The sequence below is a fragment of the Zeus faber genome, assembly GCF_960531495.2.
Source record: "Zeus faber genome assembly, chromosome: 18".
Taxonomy (NCBI): domain Eukaryota; kingdom Metazoa; phylum Chordata; class Actinopteri; order Zeiformes; family Zeidae; genus Zeus; species Zeus faber.
Window position 1 is genome coordinate 21,864,696 of NC_137210.1, and position 20,000 is coordinate 21,884,695.

Consider the following 20,000-nt stretch of genomic DNA (forward strand, 5'->3'; position numbering starts at 1 on the left):
CCCTATTATTCTCATGAAGAATTTTTATTCTTATGAAGTATTCTTATTCAGCTGCGGATAATTCCTTGCGCTGATTTTCTCACAATATGGACAAATAAGCTCATTGTAGAGGTAAAAAGACTAAAGTAGTGAAAAATGAATCGTCTTTCACTGTTCTTTTTACAATGCCATACCGATGATATTTTGATATTATTTTATTTTATCAAATACATTTGACCTTAATGTCATACCGATGTTAAGCTTACCTACCTATCAGCTCATTTAACTATCAGTGCCATAAATTTTTGCCGCCACAGTATATGCATTTCATTCGGGCTGGAAGGGCTCAATGTTGAAAATATATTACACTCCCGCATTGTAAACGCAAACCCTGTGGTGAAGTCAGAAAAGTGAGATCCTCTCAATCTCTGTCAATGGAGCAGCTGAGCGTTTAGAAAATATGGAGGGTCTTCAGTCGTCTATGCACTATACACCTCCTCCTCTGCAAAGTCACTGTAAATTAAAAAACAGGCTAAAATCCATAAAGTACAGTATACCTTTGTAACAAGTCTCTGTTGTGGGGTAGGAGCTTGACCAGGAGGAACAAAAAGCAGCCTTATCTGGGCCTTTACTCAAACAGAAATAACGATGTTTGTCTTTTCAGACAAACTTGTAATTCATGATGGTTGCGTGCAGTGGTGAATGGGAGGCCGGCCTCGCTTTCAGGACAGAGATAGTGAGGTAGAAAACACAGCAGCGTTTCAATCCACTGCTCTTCACCTCAATCTTCTGCAGCTGCGTCCCCTTCCGGTTGCCGGTGCTGGCTCTCCCCACCTGCAGATGGCACCAGACCGCTCCCCACTGCCACATACCCCCACCGCCCGGCCGCCTGAAAACGTTGATCCAAGTCTTGGCATCCTTCATGCGGCGAAGCCATTGAAGCAGGGCGTGGTCCAGATAGGAGGTGAACGGGCGCCCCAGGAGGTGATCACTCTTTGAGCGGTAATCGCCCACTTGCCTGCCAGGCACCCTCTCCCCGTGGTGCTGTACTTTGTCTCCCGCTGGGAGAACTTTCTGCTGATGTACACCACCCCGTCCACCCCCCGTGTCAAAACGGAGCCCAAACCTCTGACACAAACCCTCGGAAGTAGAGAAGGCCGTTTTGTCCTTAGACAAGGGAATCTGCCATTTTCGCTTGGTCAAATCCAGCATTGGGAAAATGCGGGTCGGGCCAAGCCGATCCAGGAGTCGTCGCCCCGGGGCATTGGATAGGCATCAAACTTTGACACATCATTCACCCTGCGATCGTCCACACAGAACCGTATAGATCCATCAAGCTTTAATACCAGCACAATGGGGCTACACTCATCACTGTTGGACTCCTGAATCACCCCCATGTCTAACATGGCCTTGATCTCTGCCTTCATCCCCTTTCTTTTGTGCTCAGGCAAGCAATAGGGCCGTAAATGACCGTCACCCCTGGGGATGTCTCAACGTAGTGGTATATGGCGGTGCGCCCTGACAAGGGGGAGAAGACATCGAAGAAAAAACGCCGTTGCAAATCAGCAACCTCGGATGGATCGATTTGACTTCGGGGCCTCCAAACCAACTCATCTCTCTCCACTACAGTTGTTGCCAGATAGACAGGGGCTGCCTCCCTCCATGCTTTTAGGAGGTTGAGGTGGTAAATTTGAGTAGCCTCCCTCTGTCTTAGCGTACAGCCTCGTAATCAATATCCCCCACTCTCAGTGTGACCACAAAGGGCCCTTGCCACTTGGCGAGTAATTAGGAGCTAGATGTGGTCAATCAAGCCCTGATAAAAGGGGGCACATGAGGCAGAAGTTAACCGCGGCCTTCACTCTATGCTTTCTATCGCGACAGTGAGTTTCCACCGGTACTACTGGATACTTGTGAATATCCCCATGCACACACCTTATCTCCATCCATGATGCCTCCACGAGGGCCCCTGGCCCAGGCGCTGCTGGATCAGGGTCTGTGTGCAGCCTGAATCCACTTGTCCCACCTCCATGGGTGGGCACTCCTTGTGGACGTGACCGGGCCGATGGCAATGCCAGTACACCTGCCCTAGGGCCTGATGGGCCCCCTGAGGGGGCTGAAGCAGAGGACACTGAGGCTGGGCTTTGTGGGGAGGAAGAGAGCGAAGGGGTAAGGCCATGGCATGGGCCGTCGTGGGGAAATTAATAGGGCAGCAAAACTGGGGATGCGTTTGTGGGTACCCCCTGGGCGGCTCCTCCTTGGAGCCGGTGTGGGTCTGGATGCTGGCGCTGGCTGGGGTCCACATTCCTTCGGGCTCCAAGGGGGAAGGGAGAACTGCTAGTTCTCTTCCAGGGTGACGACCGCTTCCCGGCTGGTGGGGCTGTGGCACCGGATCCCGTCGGACGTGCTAGGTGGTAGGAGGGCAATCAGTTGCTCCATCACAGCCTATGTATGTGACAAGTAAATCTTTAACTTGAACTTGAACCTTCTCCTGGTTCATACGATTTACACTGAGCTCCAGATGGTTCTGTTTGGACCGGAGGATCAAACACTCGGATCATGCCGAAGATGCCACTGTAACAAGTCGCTGTTGGCTGCCGGGTAGGAGATGGGCCAGGAGGAACAAAAAGCAGCCTTATCTTGGCGTCTATCCAAACAGAAATTAAGATGTTTGTCTTCACAGACAAACAAGTAATTCATCGTCGTTGCGTGCAGTCGGAATGGGGGCCCCGCCTCGCTGTCAGGTTAGAGAGGGTGAGGTGGAAACGCTGCAGCTTTTCAACCCTCCGTGAATTACCTCAATCTTCTGCAGCTGCGTCCCCTTCCAGTTGCCAGCGCTGGTTCCCCCCACCTGCAGATGGGGGGGGGACCAAACCAAACCACCCCCCACTGCCACAACCTTATATCCTATACCTTATTCCGAGTATACACTCACTACAGCCTGGACTCAATAAAATCCTCGTATTATGTCCAATGTGCCTTTTACCGGTCCAACAAACCTGGCTGCATAAGGGATACAGGGATACATTTCAGAGATGTTAAAAAGCCACGTTTTCCCCCGTCCTCCGCTGAACCTCTTGCCCTCACGTTCCGACTTTGACTTATACAATGACACGCCAACAAAGCACAGAGCGAGTGTGGAGGACCGGAGAGCATCACGTCAGCGACACGGCTGACCCGACCTAAATGCAGAAGGGCCTCGATGTATGTTGCCTCACGGCGAGCGGATACGCTTTGTCCGCGGCCGCATCTTCTCCACGTTCGGTGCATCCGAGCAGACAGTCTAATGCATTTGATTGGAAGACAGGATAAGGGCATTGTGCAAGCACGCAAGAAAGCGGGGCAGCGGTAGCCTGAAGGTTTGAAAAAAAAAGAAAAAAAAAAAATGTTTTGACAAGAAGGACCCTGGTTTGAATCCCCCGACATACTGGCAAAATCCCTGGCCGGCTACTTCCCAGGAGCCCTCGAGCAGGGCACTTGACCCTCCGCCTCTCGGGGACCGAATGTAGTAAAAGGCGGTGGCGGTGTGCACGGAGTGTTTTAATGCGAAGACGTAAAGAAGGAATGAGTGATCAGCAGGAACCTCATCCCGGAGGAATAAGCTTCAGAACGAAATAATATTTGACCCCAAAGTGCGGCGAGGGGCTCAGAGCTCGACCGCAACGTGAAACGCGTGAAACGCGGCGCCCGATCAAGCTGGGAACATCTGAACCGCAGCGAGGGAGATTTGGCAACCGCGAGGATGCAGAGATGTAATAATAGCCGTGCGACTAAAAATACCTCATCTGAAGGACTATTTCTGAAATGAAAGCTCCGGCGACGCTTTCGTCTTTTTCCTCGAATAAATAGATAAAGACGTTGCCCTCGGAGACTCATCTGCATTTTGTTGGTAAATTCGTGACCGTGCCTTTTTTTTTTCCGTGATATAAATAAATATTCAGGTAGTTGGTTAGATGGCTGAGTAGTTCATAGTTGGCAGTTAGAGTCTCCCGAGGAGGTGCGTGAGTGGGTTTGTTTATCAGATTGGATGTAAGTTCTTTAATTATTATTATTGCAGGTTGGTTGTCATAACCTCACGTTAAAAACGCAAACAAACAAATACATAAATAAACAATCCAATAAAAGAACCATGAACTTATCGCTGTGATCCGAGAACGCTTCGGACGAACCAGTTCGCCCTCCATCCCAAAATGAACTCAATCTTGATCGGAAAAACATCTTGTGCCCCCCCGATAAGCAGCGGTGCATTCGCCCCAAACAGGATCAATACCGTGGGAGTGTTTTGACAGATCCCTAATTCCCCCGTCGCTGGTGCTCAGCGCGGGCGTCGAGGATCTGAGGCTTTTAATGAGCGAATCTGGTTAAAATCGAGGAGCCGAACGTGTTATTCCGCCGTCGTAATTAGAGGGGATGATTAAAAAAAAAGGGAAAAAAAAAAATTAAAAAAGCTAAATATAAACCTGAAAGCAAATCCCCGCCCGACCAGAAAGCGGCAAAACCGTTTCTTTGCACAATCTGGAGCGTTGCGGCGCAGTAGAAAAGATTAACTTGTCATCGTATCAGCATGCTTACATCATGCTGATACGGGGGGGCAAGGGGTGGGGGCGGGGTGGGGGTGGGGGCGAGGGGGGGGCTCAGCAAGGTCCTGTCCTAATTCATCCCAACATCAGCGCCAGAGGCAGAGATGCTGCCTTAATTATACCAATTTACCCCCCCCCCCCCCACACGCACACACACACACACACACACACACCCAAACGGAAGGCGGTTAATTATGCTGTTTATTCCGAATCACTTTGATTGCTCCGGGAGATCTCTGCGTGAGCGCACGCCCGCCGCCGTTGACGCAAGCGTTGCCGCTCCTGCCGGGAAGGCTTCAAAGCCCCGGCCCTCCTCCTCGGCGGACGTGCGGGCGCGTCCGCACCGCGCCGCCGCCGCCGCCGCGATTTATTTATTACGGGGGCCGAAAAAAATGAAAAAGAGCCAATTCAGAACGAGAAACTAGATTTCACGGAGAGGGAGGAAAAGACAAATAAAAGACGTTGCTGAGCGTCAATGATCGCCTTATCAAATCTGACCTTTGACCCCTTGGAAGATTAGGACATCAGCTTTTTAAAATCATCACATCGCGTTCAATTATCTGTTACGGACTGAGATCATTCGATTGTAGAAGACCGATCCGCTCTCATTTTGCTGTCGCGATCCGGAGGCCGTGGGCGCTGGCTTTTTTGGGGGTATTGGAGCGTCCGCAGAGATTTTTATTTTATTTTTATTTTTTTTCCGCACGAAATGACGCAAGGAACTGCCGGGCGCGGCGTTGTGTGACATCACCTCCCGTCTGAAGCGTCCAAACCGTGCAGTCCGCCCCTGAACCCCCAACGCCCCCAAATTCGAGGAGCCGCCTAATCCCCGCGACGCCCACTCTGTAGCGGAGAGATGCCGGGGGGGTGAAACCGTTCATTTTGAACGTAGGAACGTGTAGTAATACCGCTTCAATATCCGCAACCATATGTTGAGGCTCCGTTATCGCCAGTGTCGGACCCAAAGTGTGAACCTCGCTCGTGTTTTCAAGGGGCATTTTGATCTCTGCACTTGAGAAAAAAAACAAACAAACGCATAACCCGCCGTTTTTCTTTGCCTCCTTCCGGCCATTACCTTTTCAGGTCGTGATCTAACGGCGAGGAACTCGCATAGCAAATACATGAATAACCAATTAACAGAAAAAATACGCTCACAGCATCCCCAAAGCATCCCGGAATTTTTTGCCGTGCCGTCACGACTCGAGCACTTTGAAGGATCTGTGGATTGAGCTTGCGGAACACCTTCCATCTGCCTGAAGGGTTTTCTATGTATTGCATGGAAATGAAGAATTAATTAAAATCCCATGTCAATTAAAGAACCCTGTTGCAGACCCATTGCATGCGTATGTTAATATAAAGTATATATGTATAAAATATATTAATAATAAAATATATTCTATATTCTAACATTTTTCTTCATAATTGAATGTGTCTGAAAAATGTATTTTCCCACGGCCATACCGTCAATGCTTTTCAATGGCACAAAGTCAATACATATGGCTCTCCATCACCTCAGTGTGTAATGAAACTCCCGGCATACATTTTGAAATGCTAGTCCACAGTAGATTGGTGGTTTTATACCGAATTAAATGAATACACAGTACGCCGGCAAAGACGTCGACGTATGAATAAGCTGCGGAGGCAGAGCCTTGTGGCTTAGAGGCCTGAGCTGGAGAGCGTCCTGGCCACTGGTCCCGGTCTAATCTGGCTGCTGGCCCACAGTGCACGTCACATCAGGAAGGATATGACACGCACGCACGCACACACAGACGGATACAAGGAAGCAGGTAATAAATTCATGTAGGTCATAGTCCTCTAACTATTATTCAATGGCACCATCTGCAGGCTGCAGATGTTACCTGCCTCCATTATTCACTTGGATTTTTTTTTGTTTGTTTTTTATCAACTCCAAATGCAGATGCAATGCAATGCAAATGCAACTCCAGGGATTTGAGTCAGCCGTGTGTATTCTCTAATTAGCAACAACCCAGAGATTAGAGGTCTGACAGTTGGATCAGCGGCTGGGTCGAGCAAAAACCATGAAACGTGACTTTTACTTTCTGAACCTGGATTCTGTTCCACCTCTGTTCAAAGGAACGGAGTGCATAATAAACCAGCATTATTAAAAAGACCAAGCCATGCTGTTGAGGTGCTCTGTTATCTATTTACTTGTTTCATTTGTTATTTCTTCATGTATTTTTTTTTTTTTTTTTGTATTCATTTCGTTTGTTATCTATCTAGTTATTAATCTAGTTATGAATAGGGTTATTTTGACATCTGTATCATTGGGAGTCATCTAACAGTTACAAGATTATAGAACAGTTAAAAAAAAGTATATTTGGTAGAAAACATCCACTTCACTGTTTATTATAGCGCAAAACGCTGGGTGTGTGTAATACTACATACTAACCACTAGATGGCAGCAGAGCTCCACTTTTTTTTAAATTTTCAAACCTCCGCGTCTGAGCTGTTGAAATAACGGTCAACGTTCATCACGAAGTCTGTTTCTATCTGGTGGTGTTTTGTTGTTGTTTGTGAGTTGTTTTGTCCTTGCCTCTGTCTGTTAAAAATAAACCATTTTCTTGGTTCACTCACACACAGAGCCAAGCAATGAGCAACTTGTTTTGTTTAATTTAATTTAATTTTGCATGCAAACTCAACTCAACTCAACTCAACAACAACCTCCTGAGAGTTTGTCTTACTTTATTATTTATATTTATATTTACCCATTTAAGTAAAAAAATTGCAGGCCGCAAGACCTTTGCAATTTTGCAATTTCTGCAAAACAATTTGTTTTTGCATGTTATCAATGGAAAGGGACAATACACCCTTGCACGCTTGTCCAGGTCCTGCTGTGCTTTCACACGACTCCACCACTTTTCTGTCTTCGAATATATTTGCATAGTTTGGAAATGGAATCCATTTTTTCCTCCTCCTGTCGTTGTAGAGCTTCTGTTTCTGTGCAACACCACTTGAATAAACAATTCTGTTCCTGCATTACGCGCCGAGGCCGCCCGATATTAAATGTGATTGTACATGGAAGCGAAATGAATCCCTGGACTGTTAATTAAATGACCTGTTGTAATTACACCGAGGTCAGCGCCGCTTCCAGAGGGAGGGGAATTCAATGGCGTGGGCGTCTTGTGCACAAGGTAATTGGAAAGTGAAGTGCAAAAGTAAAGAGTCAACAGTTGGAGGAACTTCATGTTTCATGTCCATAAATACCTGCACGCACACACTCACACACACACACACACACACACACACACACACACACACACACACACACACACACACACACACACACACACACACACACACACACACACACACACACAATCCTTCTGCTGGTCTAGGGATTGTGAGACCATTCGGTTACAAGTGTCTGCTCCACCCAGAATTGTAAAGGCATTTATTTGGGTAAATCGTGTGATTGGCCTGGAATCGACACATAATTTATTTGTTTGTTTGTTTGTGTGTTTGTTTGTTTATTTATTTATTTATTTATTCATTCATTCATTTTTGGGTTTGTTTTTCCATTGTTTTTTTGGGTCCATTTTTATGCTTCAGCTTTCTGGATCGCTGCTTGCTTTATTCCATTAGTTATTGTATGTGAACAAATATTTCCGGTTTATTATTTATTTTGTTTCCTTTCTTTTTTGTATTTAAATTTTTTTTTTGTGGTTATTTAACATTAGGTTTAATGTATATTGTCATATTTTTTTGTGTACAGTTAACCTTAACAGTTATATTTCCAAATGTTTCATATATTGCCATTTTATTCTTTTATTTTTCTATTCCATTGCTTCATTACTATTGCCTATTTTGGAATGAGTAAAGTATCTATCTATCATCCATCTGTATATCTGTCTGCATACATTATATATACATCCTTGAGTGTATGTCTGTACTAGGCACTATTTCTGAAATTTCCGCTTGGATTAAAAGTTTAGAAGTTGTTCTAAAGTTTGCCAACTTCAACCCTACTCGAACAAATTTCTGCAGATTGTGTGTGTTTGTGTGTGTGTGTGTGTGTGTGTGTGTGTGTGTGTGTGTGTGTGTGTGTGTGTGTGTGTGCGTGCGTGCGTGTGCGCCCACGCATGTGTGCTAATCAACCAATTATTCATTTTGGCTTTGGCCTTGTAAACATTGTGAATCATTAGCATTACCTCAGCAAAATAGCAATTCCTTATTAATGATATTTATATTGGTGAAGGGTGACTCAGCTCCTACACACACACACACCCACACACACACACACACACACACACACACTTACAAGATAAGACCAAAAAAAGATGCATAATTGACATAAATACCTATACAACCTTCATACAGTGATACAGATGCCAAGATGCCACGTGTGACCACATCCAATTCATCTAAAATTTCATATTTATTTGATTCATTTACACCAATGTAAGTGGGAAAGCAGCGAGTGTGTGCGGTGTCGTCAGTGCCTGGTGTGTGTGTGCGTGCGCGCGCGGGCCTGCGTGTGTCCCTGAACCCGCGCGGCACGACCATGTCAAATCTGTCTTTTTGAACGCGTCGCTCGCTTTATCGAGCTCGAGCTATCCCTAAACGGGTAAACACCCCCAGGACAAGCCGCCAGGAAATGATCATTGTCATTCTAATAACACCTGTAATTCTGACATGACAACAGCGCCGGGGCACCCTCCGTTCCTTTCTCTTTCCCGCCACTGGTATCGACTCGCAAATAAACTGTTCTCCCCGAGGCGGTGCTGCAATGTCAAGAGTCGGGGAGTCAGTCTAACTCACAAGCTGTCGGCGGCAGATGTCGGTGATAATTTAAAACTGCGGTGCGTTGGGGGGGGGTGGAGGGGAGAGGGGTGACAGCAGGACAGTGGTAACCGCTCTCTCCCCGACAAGTCAAACTTTTACAGACGGTAAGATGAGAAGTCGTCCGGCGTCTGGCGTGCGGTTGATCCAGCCACGGTGTGGCGCGTTTTCCTACTGATAGCCACGGAAATGAATCTATTGAATCGTGTCCCGGAGCACAAGTGTCCGACAGTTTTGGTGCTAATGGGGAGATTTTCTTCGACTCTAGAAGGGGGGGGGGGGCATTGACATATTCAAATTTTAAATGCATGTGTTAAATTTCCTTCTCTCACAAAATAAAACTTGGAAACTGGTTTCACTTTCTCTATTGAGTGGTCTATTTAATTCAAGGTTGGGCCAGAATTGGGATATAGGGTCACACACCCAGTATGAATTTGAAGAAATTTTCTCCATGATGTTTTATTCGTCATGGAGATGTACTACACTACCCATAATCCTAAATGTAACAGTGACATCTCTGATTGGTGGGCCTCGCTGCTACCCTGGAAATGTTTACCGCACTGGCTGATGGGTACACAGCCGCGCAAACGTTGATATTTAAATCCAGATAAATTATATTTATGAATGAAATTCAGACTGAGGGTATGACCCTATCACCCTATTCTCACCCCACCTTGAATTAAATAGACCATTCAATAGAGAAAAAGCGGAACCAGTATCCTGCTTTTATTTCGTGCTAGTCAGAATGAAATTCCAACCTGCATGCATTTTAAATTTATAACACCCCCCCCCCCCCCCCCCCCACAATGTAATAGAGTAATTTTCGTGACTGTGACCACCAAGACGTGTGATAGCGGGCTGCAACGAACAGATGTATTTCTGGATCCTCTGGTTGGGGATTATGATATGCAGGATTAACGGTGTGTCCGTCTGACCCCCCAGGCTGATCCATCGCACCACGTCCCCCCAGCTGCAGAGCGGAGAACATCTGGGCGAGGAGAGGAGGGAAAGAGAGAGAGCGGGAGAGAGAGAGAGAGGGGAGAGAGAGGAGGGAGAGGGAGAGAGAGAGAGAGAGAGAGAGGGAGGAAGCCGCATCTCAGCAGCGTTCGCACCAGATGGTGACACTGCAGCAACACTTCTCCAGGTAAAAAAAAAAAAAAACATGTCTCACACCAACAACTGGGAGCCGTGGTATTATACAACAAGAAAAAGCTGAGGAAAAAGCGATTTTTTTTAAAACTTCAAGAGACTTCATCTTGAGATTAAATTTCATAAAATAAATCTTCTATTATTATTATTATTATTATTAATATTATTAGGCAAGACAAGTTTATTTGTATAACACATTTCATACACAAGGGCAATTCAAAGTGATTCATATGGGGCATAAAATACTTTAGATAAAAGCAAAGAAGACTAAAAGCACATAACTAAAAACTGGTAAAGAAACAACAACAGCCACATAATAAAATAGATAGATAGCAGGTTAATGTGCAATTTAAAGCGGACATGACCGGGAGCAACCGTTTCAGATTATTAGGCCCCCTGCTAAGGACCGCTCTGGAACACCTTCATTATTATTATTGTTGTTATTATTATTATTATTATTCATCACATAACCCCATGTGTTTTACTTGATAGGCCTTAAACTGACCTCTTTACATAAATGCTATACTGTGTATACACATACACAATATATGCCGATAAATCACATGATCATCGATTCATTTCTCAAATAAGTGCACAGCAACAGTTCAGCGCATGGGCTTCGGTTGCTGCGCTGGAAATGTTCCGACTTTGACTTTGACATCCGTGATTCTGAAAAGTCGCTCAATAATGAATAAAGAGATGCACGTTGTGACATTCACCGCACAACAGATGATCCAAACCTTTTGGGGTTACAGAGACGTAGCAGGGACCATGTTAAATGCCAGAGGTCTCGAAGGGGATTCAAACGTATTTATGTAGAATAAATGTGTTCAGGAGTACAGACACAATACCCCTATCAAGCGGATGTTAAAAGTTAAGTCCACTTATCGACAAAATGTGAGAATATTTTCAAAGAAAAAAACGTGCCAATAGGAACAATGTTTGTATAGCTATTAGGACTTTTGGTATTTGGATCAGTCTAAAATGATTATTTCAATATTATTCTACCGCATCTACCCAACAGAGAACATCTGTTCATCAAACAGTCGCAGTGTATAATTTTATCAGGTTGCAATTTAGTGGTTCGAAAAGATTCTAAAGCACTTTTCAGCATCACTTTCGGCAGCACAGGGGGAATTTTATTCGGGACCCCTTAAAAGCGAAAACGGAACTTTAAGGGATATGCTTGCGATTCTTTGACCCACGTCTCATTAAAACGTTGGTTCCCATCATTTGTAACTCTCACTGAACGCCCTTCTCTTGCAATACGTGCACTGCTCTCTGCTGCGGCTTCTCATTGTGCTTCTGGTGCACGTTCTTCAAAGAAACTTCAAATCTCCCTTTTCAAAACCAGAAGCCGACAAACAGGAGCCTCCACTGACTGTTTCCAGAGACTAGAAACAGGAAGTTGCGGGACTTGCTCCTGGAAACCTGCTGCGTCCGACGCTACACTCTGGACGTACTGCAGCAGTTGCAAAAAGGGATTTAACGTCTTAGAGTGGTAAGTTTCAACAAATGAAACCATTTAATTGCACAATGAGCGGTAACAAATGACGGGAACCAGCATTTAAATAAGGTCTGGGTTGAGAAACGGCGCACCTATCCTCGGTCCACCGAATGGCCCCGAAATGTAATAAGATAAGATAAACCTTTATTAGTCCCAGGCCGGGGAAATTTACATTGTTTCAGCAGCACAAAGGGGACAGCAAAAATGGAGAGCATATCGAGGTTAGCACTATAAACAATATAAAATATATAGAAAAAAACATCATAAATAGGAACCAGAGTACTAAGCGTATTGCACATATCTTCTTTGGTTTTTTATAAAAAATTCCACTTGCATTTTCCACAGCTTCCACAGTCCACCAAATGTTGGCCAAATGTTAGGTGATAACCATCATAATTGTAAAAGTAAACAGAAGAAGGCTGTGTGTGTGTGTGTGTGTGTGTGTGTGTGTGTGTGTGTGTGTGTGTGTGTGTGTGTGTGTGTGTGTGTGTGTGTGTGTGTGTGTGTGTGTGTGTGTGTGTGTGTTAGGGTTAGGGTTAGGGTTAGACTGAGAGTCTGACTGAGTTTTGTTTTGATTGCCATCGTCACAGCAAAATGTCCCTCGTGGAGTTAACACGAAAGGGGAGCAAAATTCTCAGGGCTTTGTTGGAAAAAAAACCCCACTGATGCAGAAGATTCACAAAACCCCTTGGAGTGTGCCACAGAAACACCGTTCTAATCATCTGAGCTTATTATGTAATAGTTTGTGTAGTTTCTATTTAATTATTATCATGAACACATACAGCCGCACGCAATATATATTCTGTATGATATGAAATCCCCCTTTGCGTGTGAAATTAATTTAACAGCGGTAGATTGAAATAAAGTCCCCCCTTTTTTTTTTTACACCAATTAAGTTATAGTTACCATCAGAGAAAATGTATCATGTAGTAAAAAAGTTTTCATGTAGGTGTCTCATGTAAGACGTATTCTGCCTTAGTAGGCGTCTGTAATATAATGAATTTAATGTCCTCTGTACTCCATCTCTAAATTACTTGTTTTTAATCAGGAACAAAAATAGATACGGTCCCCTTTGAAATAGCACCGGTAGAGCATTTTTTTCATCGCACATGAAAGCTCTGATGAGAAAGGTGAAGCAGAAATGCAAGGTCAACGCACAAAGTCTTCTTTTATCATATTAATTATTATGCCTTTGCACGGGACGTGCCGCTCACCCTCACATCCAGAGATAGACACGGTCGCCACACAGGCAGCACCGCTCACGAAACACGGCGAAACCATGACGGTCCCAGACGGTCCCGCCAGTCTGGACAGGCCGGGGAAACAAAACCAGGGGTGGACCCGAGCCGGGCGGGTGGAGGGGGTCTGGAGGCGGGCTTCAGGGAGCAAAACAAAACCCCTCAGGCGACGGCCCGGGACCCGGAAACCCACACCAGCAAACAAGGCAGTGGAGTCATTCTGGAAGGTGACCAGGGGACAGGGCGAGTTAGCAGGACCACCCGGGGGGTCAACCCGGCCTCGGGACAGAAGCGCGGACCTGCTCCGGAGGTGGACCATGTAGACGGTACCGCTTACAAGAGGCTGGGGATCGGCCAACCGGGCAACAGTCCAGGGGACTCGTGTAGCCGGCAGCATCTGGGACTGCCCCTTGGCCTGTAAGATGGAAGGCTGCTGCTGCACCTGGGGCTGGGGGTAGCTAGGGTGCTGCCGCTCAGGGACCGGAGGGAGCTGCAATCCAGGGACTAGAGACGGCTGCAGAGGAGGGGCTGGAGACAAACCTGCTGTAGGAACAGCGGACAAACAGGATGTTGTAGCGACAGCGAACAAACAGAAAGGCACAGGTTGGACGTCGGCAAGGGCCATCGCCAGCTCCGAACCAGGAACGGACTGAACCTCGGCAGTGGCGGCCGATGGCTCTGGAACAGGAACAGGGCTGCGCCTCGGGCAGGGAGGCTGGAGCAACGGGCTTCGGGAGAAGCGAGAGGTGGAGGCTCAGTGGCACTAGGCAGCAGAGAAACTGGGGTGCTAGACAAGGGAAACTCTGGAGTGCTGGGCAACATAAACTCGAGAGCGCTGGGCCCGTGGAGACTCGGGAGCGCTGGGCAGCTGAGAAAGCCTTTCTCCTGGAGCACATCTTCTGAGGGCACCTAGCGGAAAATGGCAAGGCGCAACCCCCAGAGAGGGGACTGCTGGGGGTCTTCAGGGGCAGAAACAGGACAGGTAAGTAGTGGACCAGTCAGCTTTGGACTGGGAACTAGGCTTAAGTTAAAAAAACTAGTCGACTAGCGACTAGCAGGCCCAAAGCTAGCGAACTGGTGGCTAGCAGGCCCAAAGCTAGCGAACTGGTGGCTAGCAGGCCGGCGGCTAGCAGGCCGGTGGCTAGCAGGCTGGTGGCTAGCAGGCCGGTGGCTAGCGGACTAGTGACTAGCAGGCCGATGGCTAGCAGGCCTAAAGCTAGCGGTTTGGCTGCTAGCCGGCCCCACGCCAGCGTAGGCATCTCCTGGCCGCAACCGGATCGGTCCACTGGGTTCATTTCTGGTCGAATCAGACTGTCACGATGCCATCTGGTGAACCGAGATGCAGGACACACACAGACTCGGGCAGAGATCCTCAAACAAAGGAATCTTTTACTGAAGAACTCAAAACACCGCCGGGCGGACAGGCAACGCCCCTCGCCGGGAATTTTGGATTCGACAAGGAACGACTGGGGAAGACCGACCAAATACACCGGGGTGACGACGACAGGAGACACAGCCGAGGGGGGAAAACCACTGAGGACATCTGCAGGACCAACAAGGGAGAAGAGGATCTGGAGGAAGAGGAGAGAGAGAGAGAGAGAGAGAGAGAGAGAGAACACAGGGAGACACCCATGCAGACCGGCAGAAAGCGTCTCTTCTGCACTTTGAGTGTCTCTTCTCTAACATACGCCGCTGACCAACTCCTACGGCTCCGCCCTCCTTTACCCCGAATTACAGTCCAGAAAAACCCCAAGACCCCACGCCCGCTGCCGGCGGCTCGAGCGGACCCCCCCCCCCCCCCCTACGACGGAGGCCGGATCAGACGGACCTCGGACGGTAATGAAAACCCTGGAGAGCCGGGGGCATCAAAGCGCTGGGCGGGGCGCCGCTCTCTCTCCCGCCCGTCGCTGGAACCGGACCGCCCGTCCTCCGCCTGCGCGGCGAGGGGGCCCAGCTTTGAACGGCGCCTTCCCCCGGCAAAATGTGACGCTCGGCGGCGGCGGGAGTCCCCCTCGCTCCTCTCTCTCTCTCTCTCTGAGGCCCAGTACAGTGTGCTGCACGTGCAGGCAGGACGCGGCGGGGGCTCCCTCTCCCGCGTTATAGAAGTGTGTTGCGTGAACATTGTGTGTCCGGACTGGAAAAAACAAAAAAACACATAAAATATTGACATTAATCGAATTAATCAACTTTTAGCCCAATATGGCTTGGAGAGTCAAATCTGACCTTTTCTTTCTTTCTTTCTTTCTTCTGTGTTTTTTTTTTTTTTTTACATAATTTTAATACAGGTCATCTGAGATTTAGATGTACAAACAGAAATCAAACAACAATCAAACAAGTTAGACCTGAACATGGTTGCAGGAGATTATATATAAAATATAAAAAGCTTACGGCCACACACACAAATATTGCCCAAATGTTAGATGATAACCATCATATGTGTAAAAATCAACAGAAGGCTGTGTGTGTGTGCGTGCTGCGTGCGTGTGTGTGTGTGTGTGTGTGTGTGTCTGTGTGTGAAAAACGCAGCAGGAAATGTTGATTTTCTACGTGTGTTTCTGAGCCCTCGTCGTCCCCACGGAGACAGAGTTGGCGCGGGGTGACGCACCGTGCGATCCGCTCCAAACTCCTCCTCCCCCGAAATGTCAAGCAAATCGTCAAACGAAGAACGCTTCCCACATCGATCGCAAAATATATATTACCGCAACTTTCCCGTCAAAATTACTATTCTTATCTCATAAGTATTGACGCCCTGCAAAGAACACGGCAGGGAGTTCTGCTTGTGATCAATCACTCCTGTTATTAGTTCAACATTACTCGTCTTGATTGAGAGCTGGGGACGCATTTCTGTTTCACTCCAAAGTGCTGAGTACTCACTCTCGGCTCCTTGCCAAATGCAAATTCTGACATTTTCAAGCACTGTCACAATAATAACCGGATCGGTGATTTTCGAAGAGCCCCCGCCCGATTTATTCACCGCAATAAATTCGGGGTCGAACGTGAAAACTCGGTCGCTCGGTTCAGAAAAGAAAACAAACACGGATCGGGGACATTCCCGAGCACCCGAGCCCGCCACCGGAACCCGCTCCGGCGTCGCTATCCGGGCCTCCTTTTTCTCACAGTAGCGTCTTCATCTCCGCGCTCCACATCACGGGGCTTTTTAGTGCCGCGTCAAAGCCGACGCCCGTTTTTTTTTCTGGTTGACCGACTTAAGGCAAAAGACAAAGATCCCGCTCCAGTCACCAGGGAGTCATCTTTTTCGGAAAAGGGCGGAGAGCATGAGGCCTCGTAAGGCAACCCCGTCACGCCCCCACCCCCACCCCCGCACCCCTCTCCAATTGTCCGCAGTCGAGTCCACATTATTTCCCCGCACGGTCCGCGGAGAGGCCTCGGAGTCCTCCCCATCTCACCCACGAGAACATGGAGCGGTGAGTTTGGGAAACGTGGCCTCGCTGAGCGCGGCCCCCGTCTCAAGCCGTTCCCCCAGGGAGCCGCAGGGAAGGCGGGGCGGGCTGAGTGATGTCCGCTGGCCAGAGGGGGAGAAAAAACAAAAACGCTATAACAGAGTCTCATGTGAAACCGAGCCGAGCGCCGATTTCGAGAGCGTGCCGGGTTTAATGGAAAACGAGTGCACGGAGCCTAAAATTATTGCGGGCCAATCAAGTCGGTGGTGCAAGGAGAGAGAGAGAGAGAGAGAGAGAGAGAGAGAGAGAGAGAGAGAGAGGGAAGGAGAGAGGGAGAGAGAGAGAGGGAGAGAGAGCCGTGATTAACAGCTGCTGCCTGGTGTGATGTCGTGGATGCTGTGAAACGATTTCAAGACAGATCAGGACATAACACAGTGTTATGAACACATAACGACGTGTGCGTCTGACCTTTAAATTCGTAACGGCAGCGATTTTTTTTTCTTCCTTTTTTCATCATCTTCTCTCTAAGACGGACTCTTCTGGCGGATCGATCGGAAGGCGCTTGTTTTTTTTTGGTTTTTTTTTTTTTTTGGCTATTCTCTTGTCCATATTGAGTGGCTTACGCTGCTTCCTCAAATTCACCGCGCCCGATATTTGCGTTCCTGCCGGGGAAAGGCGGACCCCCCCACCTGCAATGGAGGCAGCACACATTGAATGGCCCTTTCTTAAAAGTGACAAGTTAACGATGTTATTACATTTTATTATAAAGTTTTTTCGTTTGTTTTTTAATAATCTCAAGTATCACCACTTTAAACTTCTAGGTTTTTCGTTCAACCCGCTTGCCACTGGTGTGCTCCTTAATCCGTTGCTGGATAATTGTGGAAATCACCATTTCAATCCCCGTAGGCGGCTCTTGTTTACTTGTGTTTGGAGTCTGGGAAATTGAGGCGTAGTTCATTGGTGCAGTCAGCGTAGGTGTCATAACCTAAGTATATGCAGCGAATACTAAAAGATTTATCCTGACTGCCATCATCGCCCCCATCCCACTCTACTTGTGTGATGGAAAGCACACTTACCAGCACGGCAGTGATCTTAACATATATTCTAATATTCAATTAACCAAAGAGGGTGCTGGGTTAAGGGTGATGATGTAATGGTGCTATAATTTGCTGGTACTAATGATGTAGGAGAGAAAATAATAGTGATGTAGGGGCAGTGACGATGAACACGGAAATGATTGACGACTATAATTATTACTGCTGATAATATAAACCAGAATAAGTACAAGGGCAAAGACTTTGATTATGAATAAAAACAACGACAAAAGGATTTGTGTTTGCTTTTGTTATAATTTCTCATTGTGTTCTGTGATTATACCAGCAGGGCTGGATCCATAATTAATCTTCCGGGATTTTTCTGTTAAATTTGAAATCTAAAACCATTTGAGACAGAAGAACGGCAGAAGCTACGAACATGCCGCTATGTCACAAACACCTCGTGGTTGACGTTTTATCCAAAACGATCCGCATACGGAACAGAAATTTGTGAAAAACCGACCAAATTTGACCAATATCACGGACACCGTCGAGTGCATTTAACGCCAAAATATGTCCCACCCGGCAAAAAGTATCTGGAACACAACAATGACGTAAGCTACGAATACGGTTAAGGTGTCGTTTAAACCAGTATGTCACAAACATCTTGTGGTTTAAATTTCATTCAAATCGATCCACATACGGAGCATATCAAGTAATCTAATAAACTGAACTTTAACCAAGTATTAATTACAACTAAATTGTATTTATTATATTTATAAAATAAAATTTATTTATTCATTATTATTATTATTATTATTATTATTATCATTATTATTATTGGGGGTCTAGCCCGCAGCCACAGGGCTGGAAACTCTGAAAATTGTAACTCGTAGTAGTAATGCTGATGTGATGAATAATCTCTTGAATTTGTAAAGACGGGCGACAGAACAAACTGATGCTAGGTTCCATGGCAGCTCGAAATTTGGGATTGTTGTCAATACGAAATGTTGAACAACTCGAAGAACTGTTATTCCTATCTACCACGACGAAGCTGGACCCCGTGTATTGCTGCCTGCTGCTATATTTATTCTTTGTTTTTATTATTATTATTATTATTTGCAGTTTGGCAGTCTTTGAGGCAGACGGGTTTATTTAATTATGGAATTGAAAGTTGGAATCTAAAAGTTGTCCTGAAAATGAAGGCATGTACCCAACTAGTGGATTTCTCCTCAAGCATTATGGGTTGCCAAGGAAATTATACTTCCATGAAATAGTTATATTTTAAGCTCGCACAGCCAAAGCCAGCAGCAGGCGACATATTCATGAAACTGTTGTGTCTGTTGATTTTGTAATGAAACATGATCTCGGATGCGTTTCGCCGTCCGTCGCCTTGCGTGCCTTTCGACACACTTTTCAACGTAAAGACTCGACTCTGCGACTCACCTTTTTCGTGACCCACACTCTGATTTATAATCGCCCCAGTACAATTAAGATATATGGTTTTCACCGGGCTCCTTGGCTGCTGGCGGTGCGGCGAGCCCACTCAGGTACACAAGGGCACAGTCTTATTTCCCATTTGGCCTTTAAGAATGCCAGGGCCACTTTTTGCGGAGTTCAGATGAGTCGGTTCGGCAATAATTGGGAAGATCGCCCCCCCCCCCCCCCCAACCGCCGCCCTTCAGTTTGGGGAGCGCCGCCGGTGGCGAGGTCACGGTCACTGTGCATGTGCTAATGGCGAGGGCCACACGCATCGCGCCGGGGGGGTGCGGAGGGGGGGTTGCTATGGAAATGACAGGGCAAAATGTCAGTGATTGCGACATTAATAGGAACACGGTCAGTGCTTATCGAGCATAAACCGCTCAAAGGCAAAGCAATTATATATAATAACTTTTAACGCGGCCGCACGGTTGTTTGGAGATCTGACGAAATTATGAGCACGTTATTCAATCGGAGTTAAACTTTGAATTTGCGGCACAAGCGTTTGGCCGGTCGACCGGTCGAAGCCAAAAAGTTTGAGGAGAAATAAGTGTACATGATTCCGTACGCATGACCCGTACGGAAATATTCACGGAGGCTTCGTTTGGGAAAGGTGCAAACGACGCCATCGACGTTGTTTGGCAAATCCTTGAATTTTGCCCAAGAATGCACGGCAAAACATAAACAGGAGTGTGACCTTGGAATAAACTCCGTGCCAGAGTTAAAGCCAGCCCTTCTGGGGACCCGGAAACCCAATTAATGCAACACCAAGGATGAGCCCCAATTGCAGATGGAGAACGGGTCTGAAAATAAACCCCGCAAATCTCAAGCCGTTC

At 46.9% G+C, this 20,000-nt stretch overlaps 1 protein-coding gene across 1 annotated transcript in view; it reads left to right on the plus strand.

Moving 5' to 3' along the window:
- Positions 1-10,471: 10,471 nt before the first annotated feature.
- The window catches only part of LOC307243931 (uncharacterized protein), a gene marked incomplete at its 5' end in the record, with an annotated part of 51,323 nt that continues 41,794 nt past the window's right edge, over positions 10,472-20,000 (plus strand). Inside the window, one exon of the mRNA XM_080018900.1 lies at positions 10,472-10,500. Within this exon, the coding sequence (XP_079875026.1) occupies positions 10,472-10,500 (29 nt within the window). The remainder of the gene's footprint in view (positions 10,501-20,000) is intronic.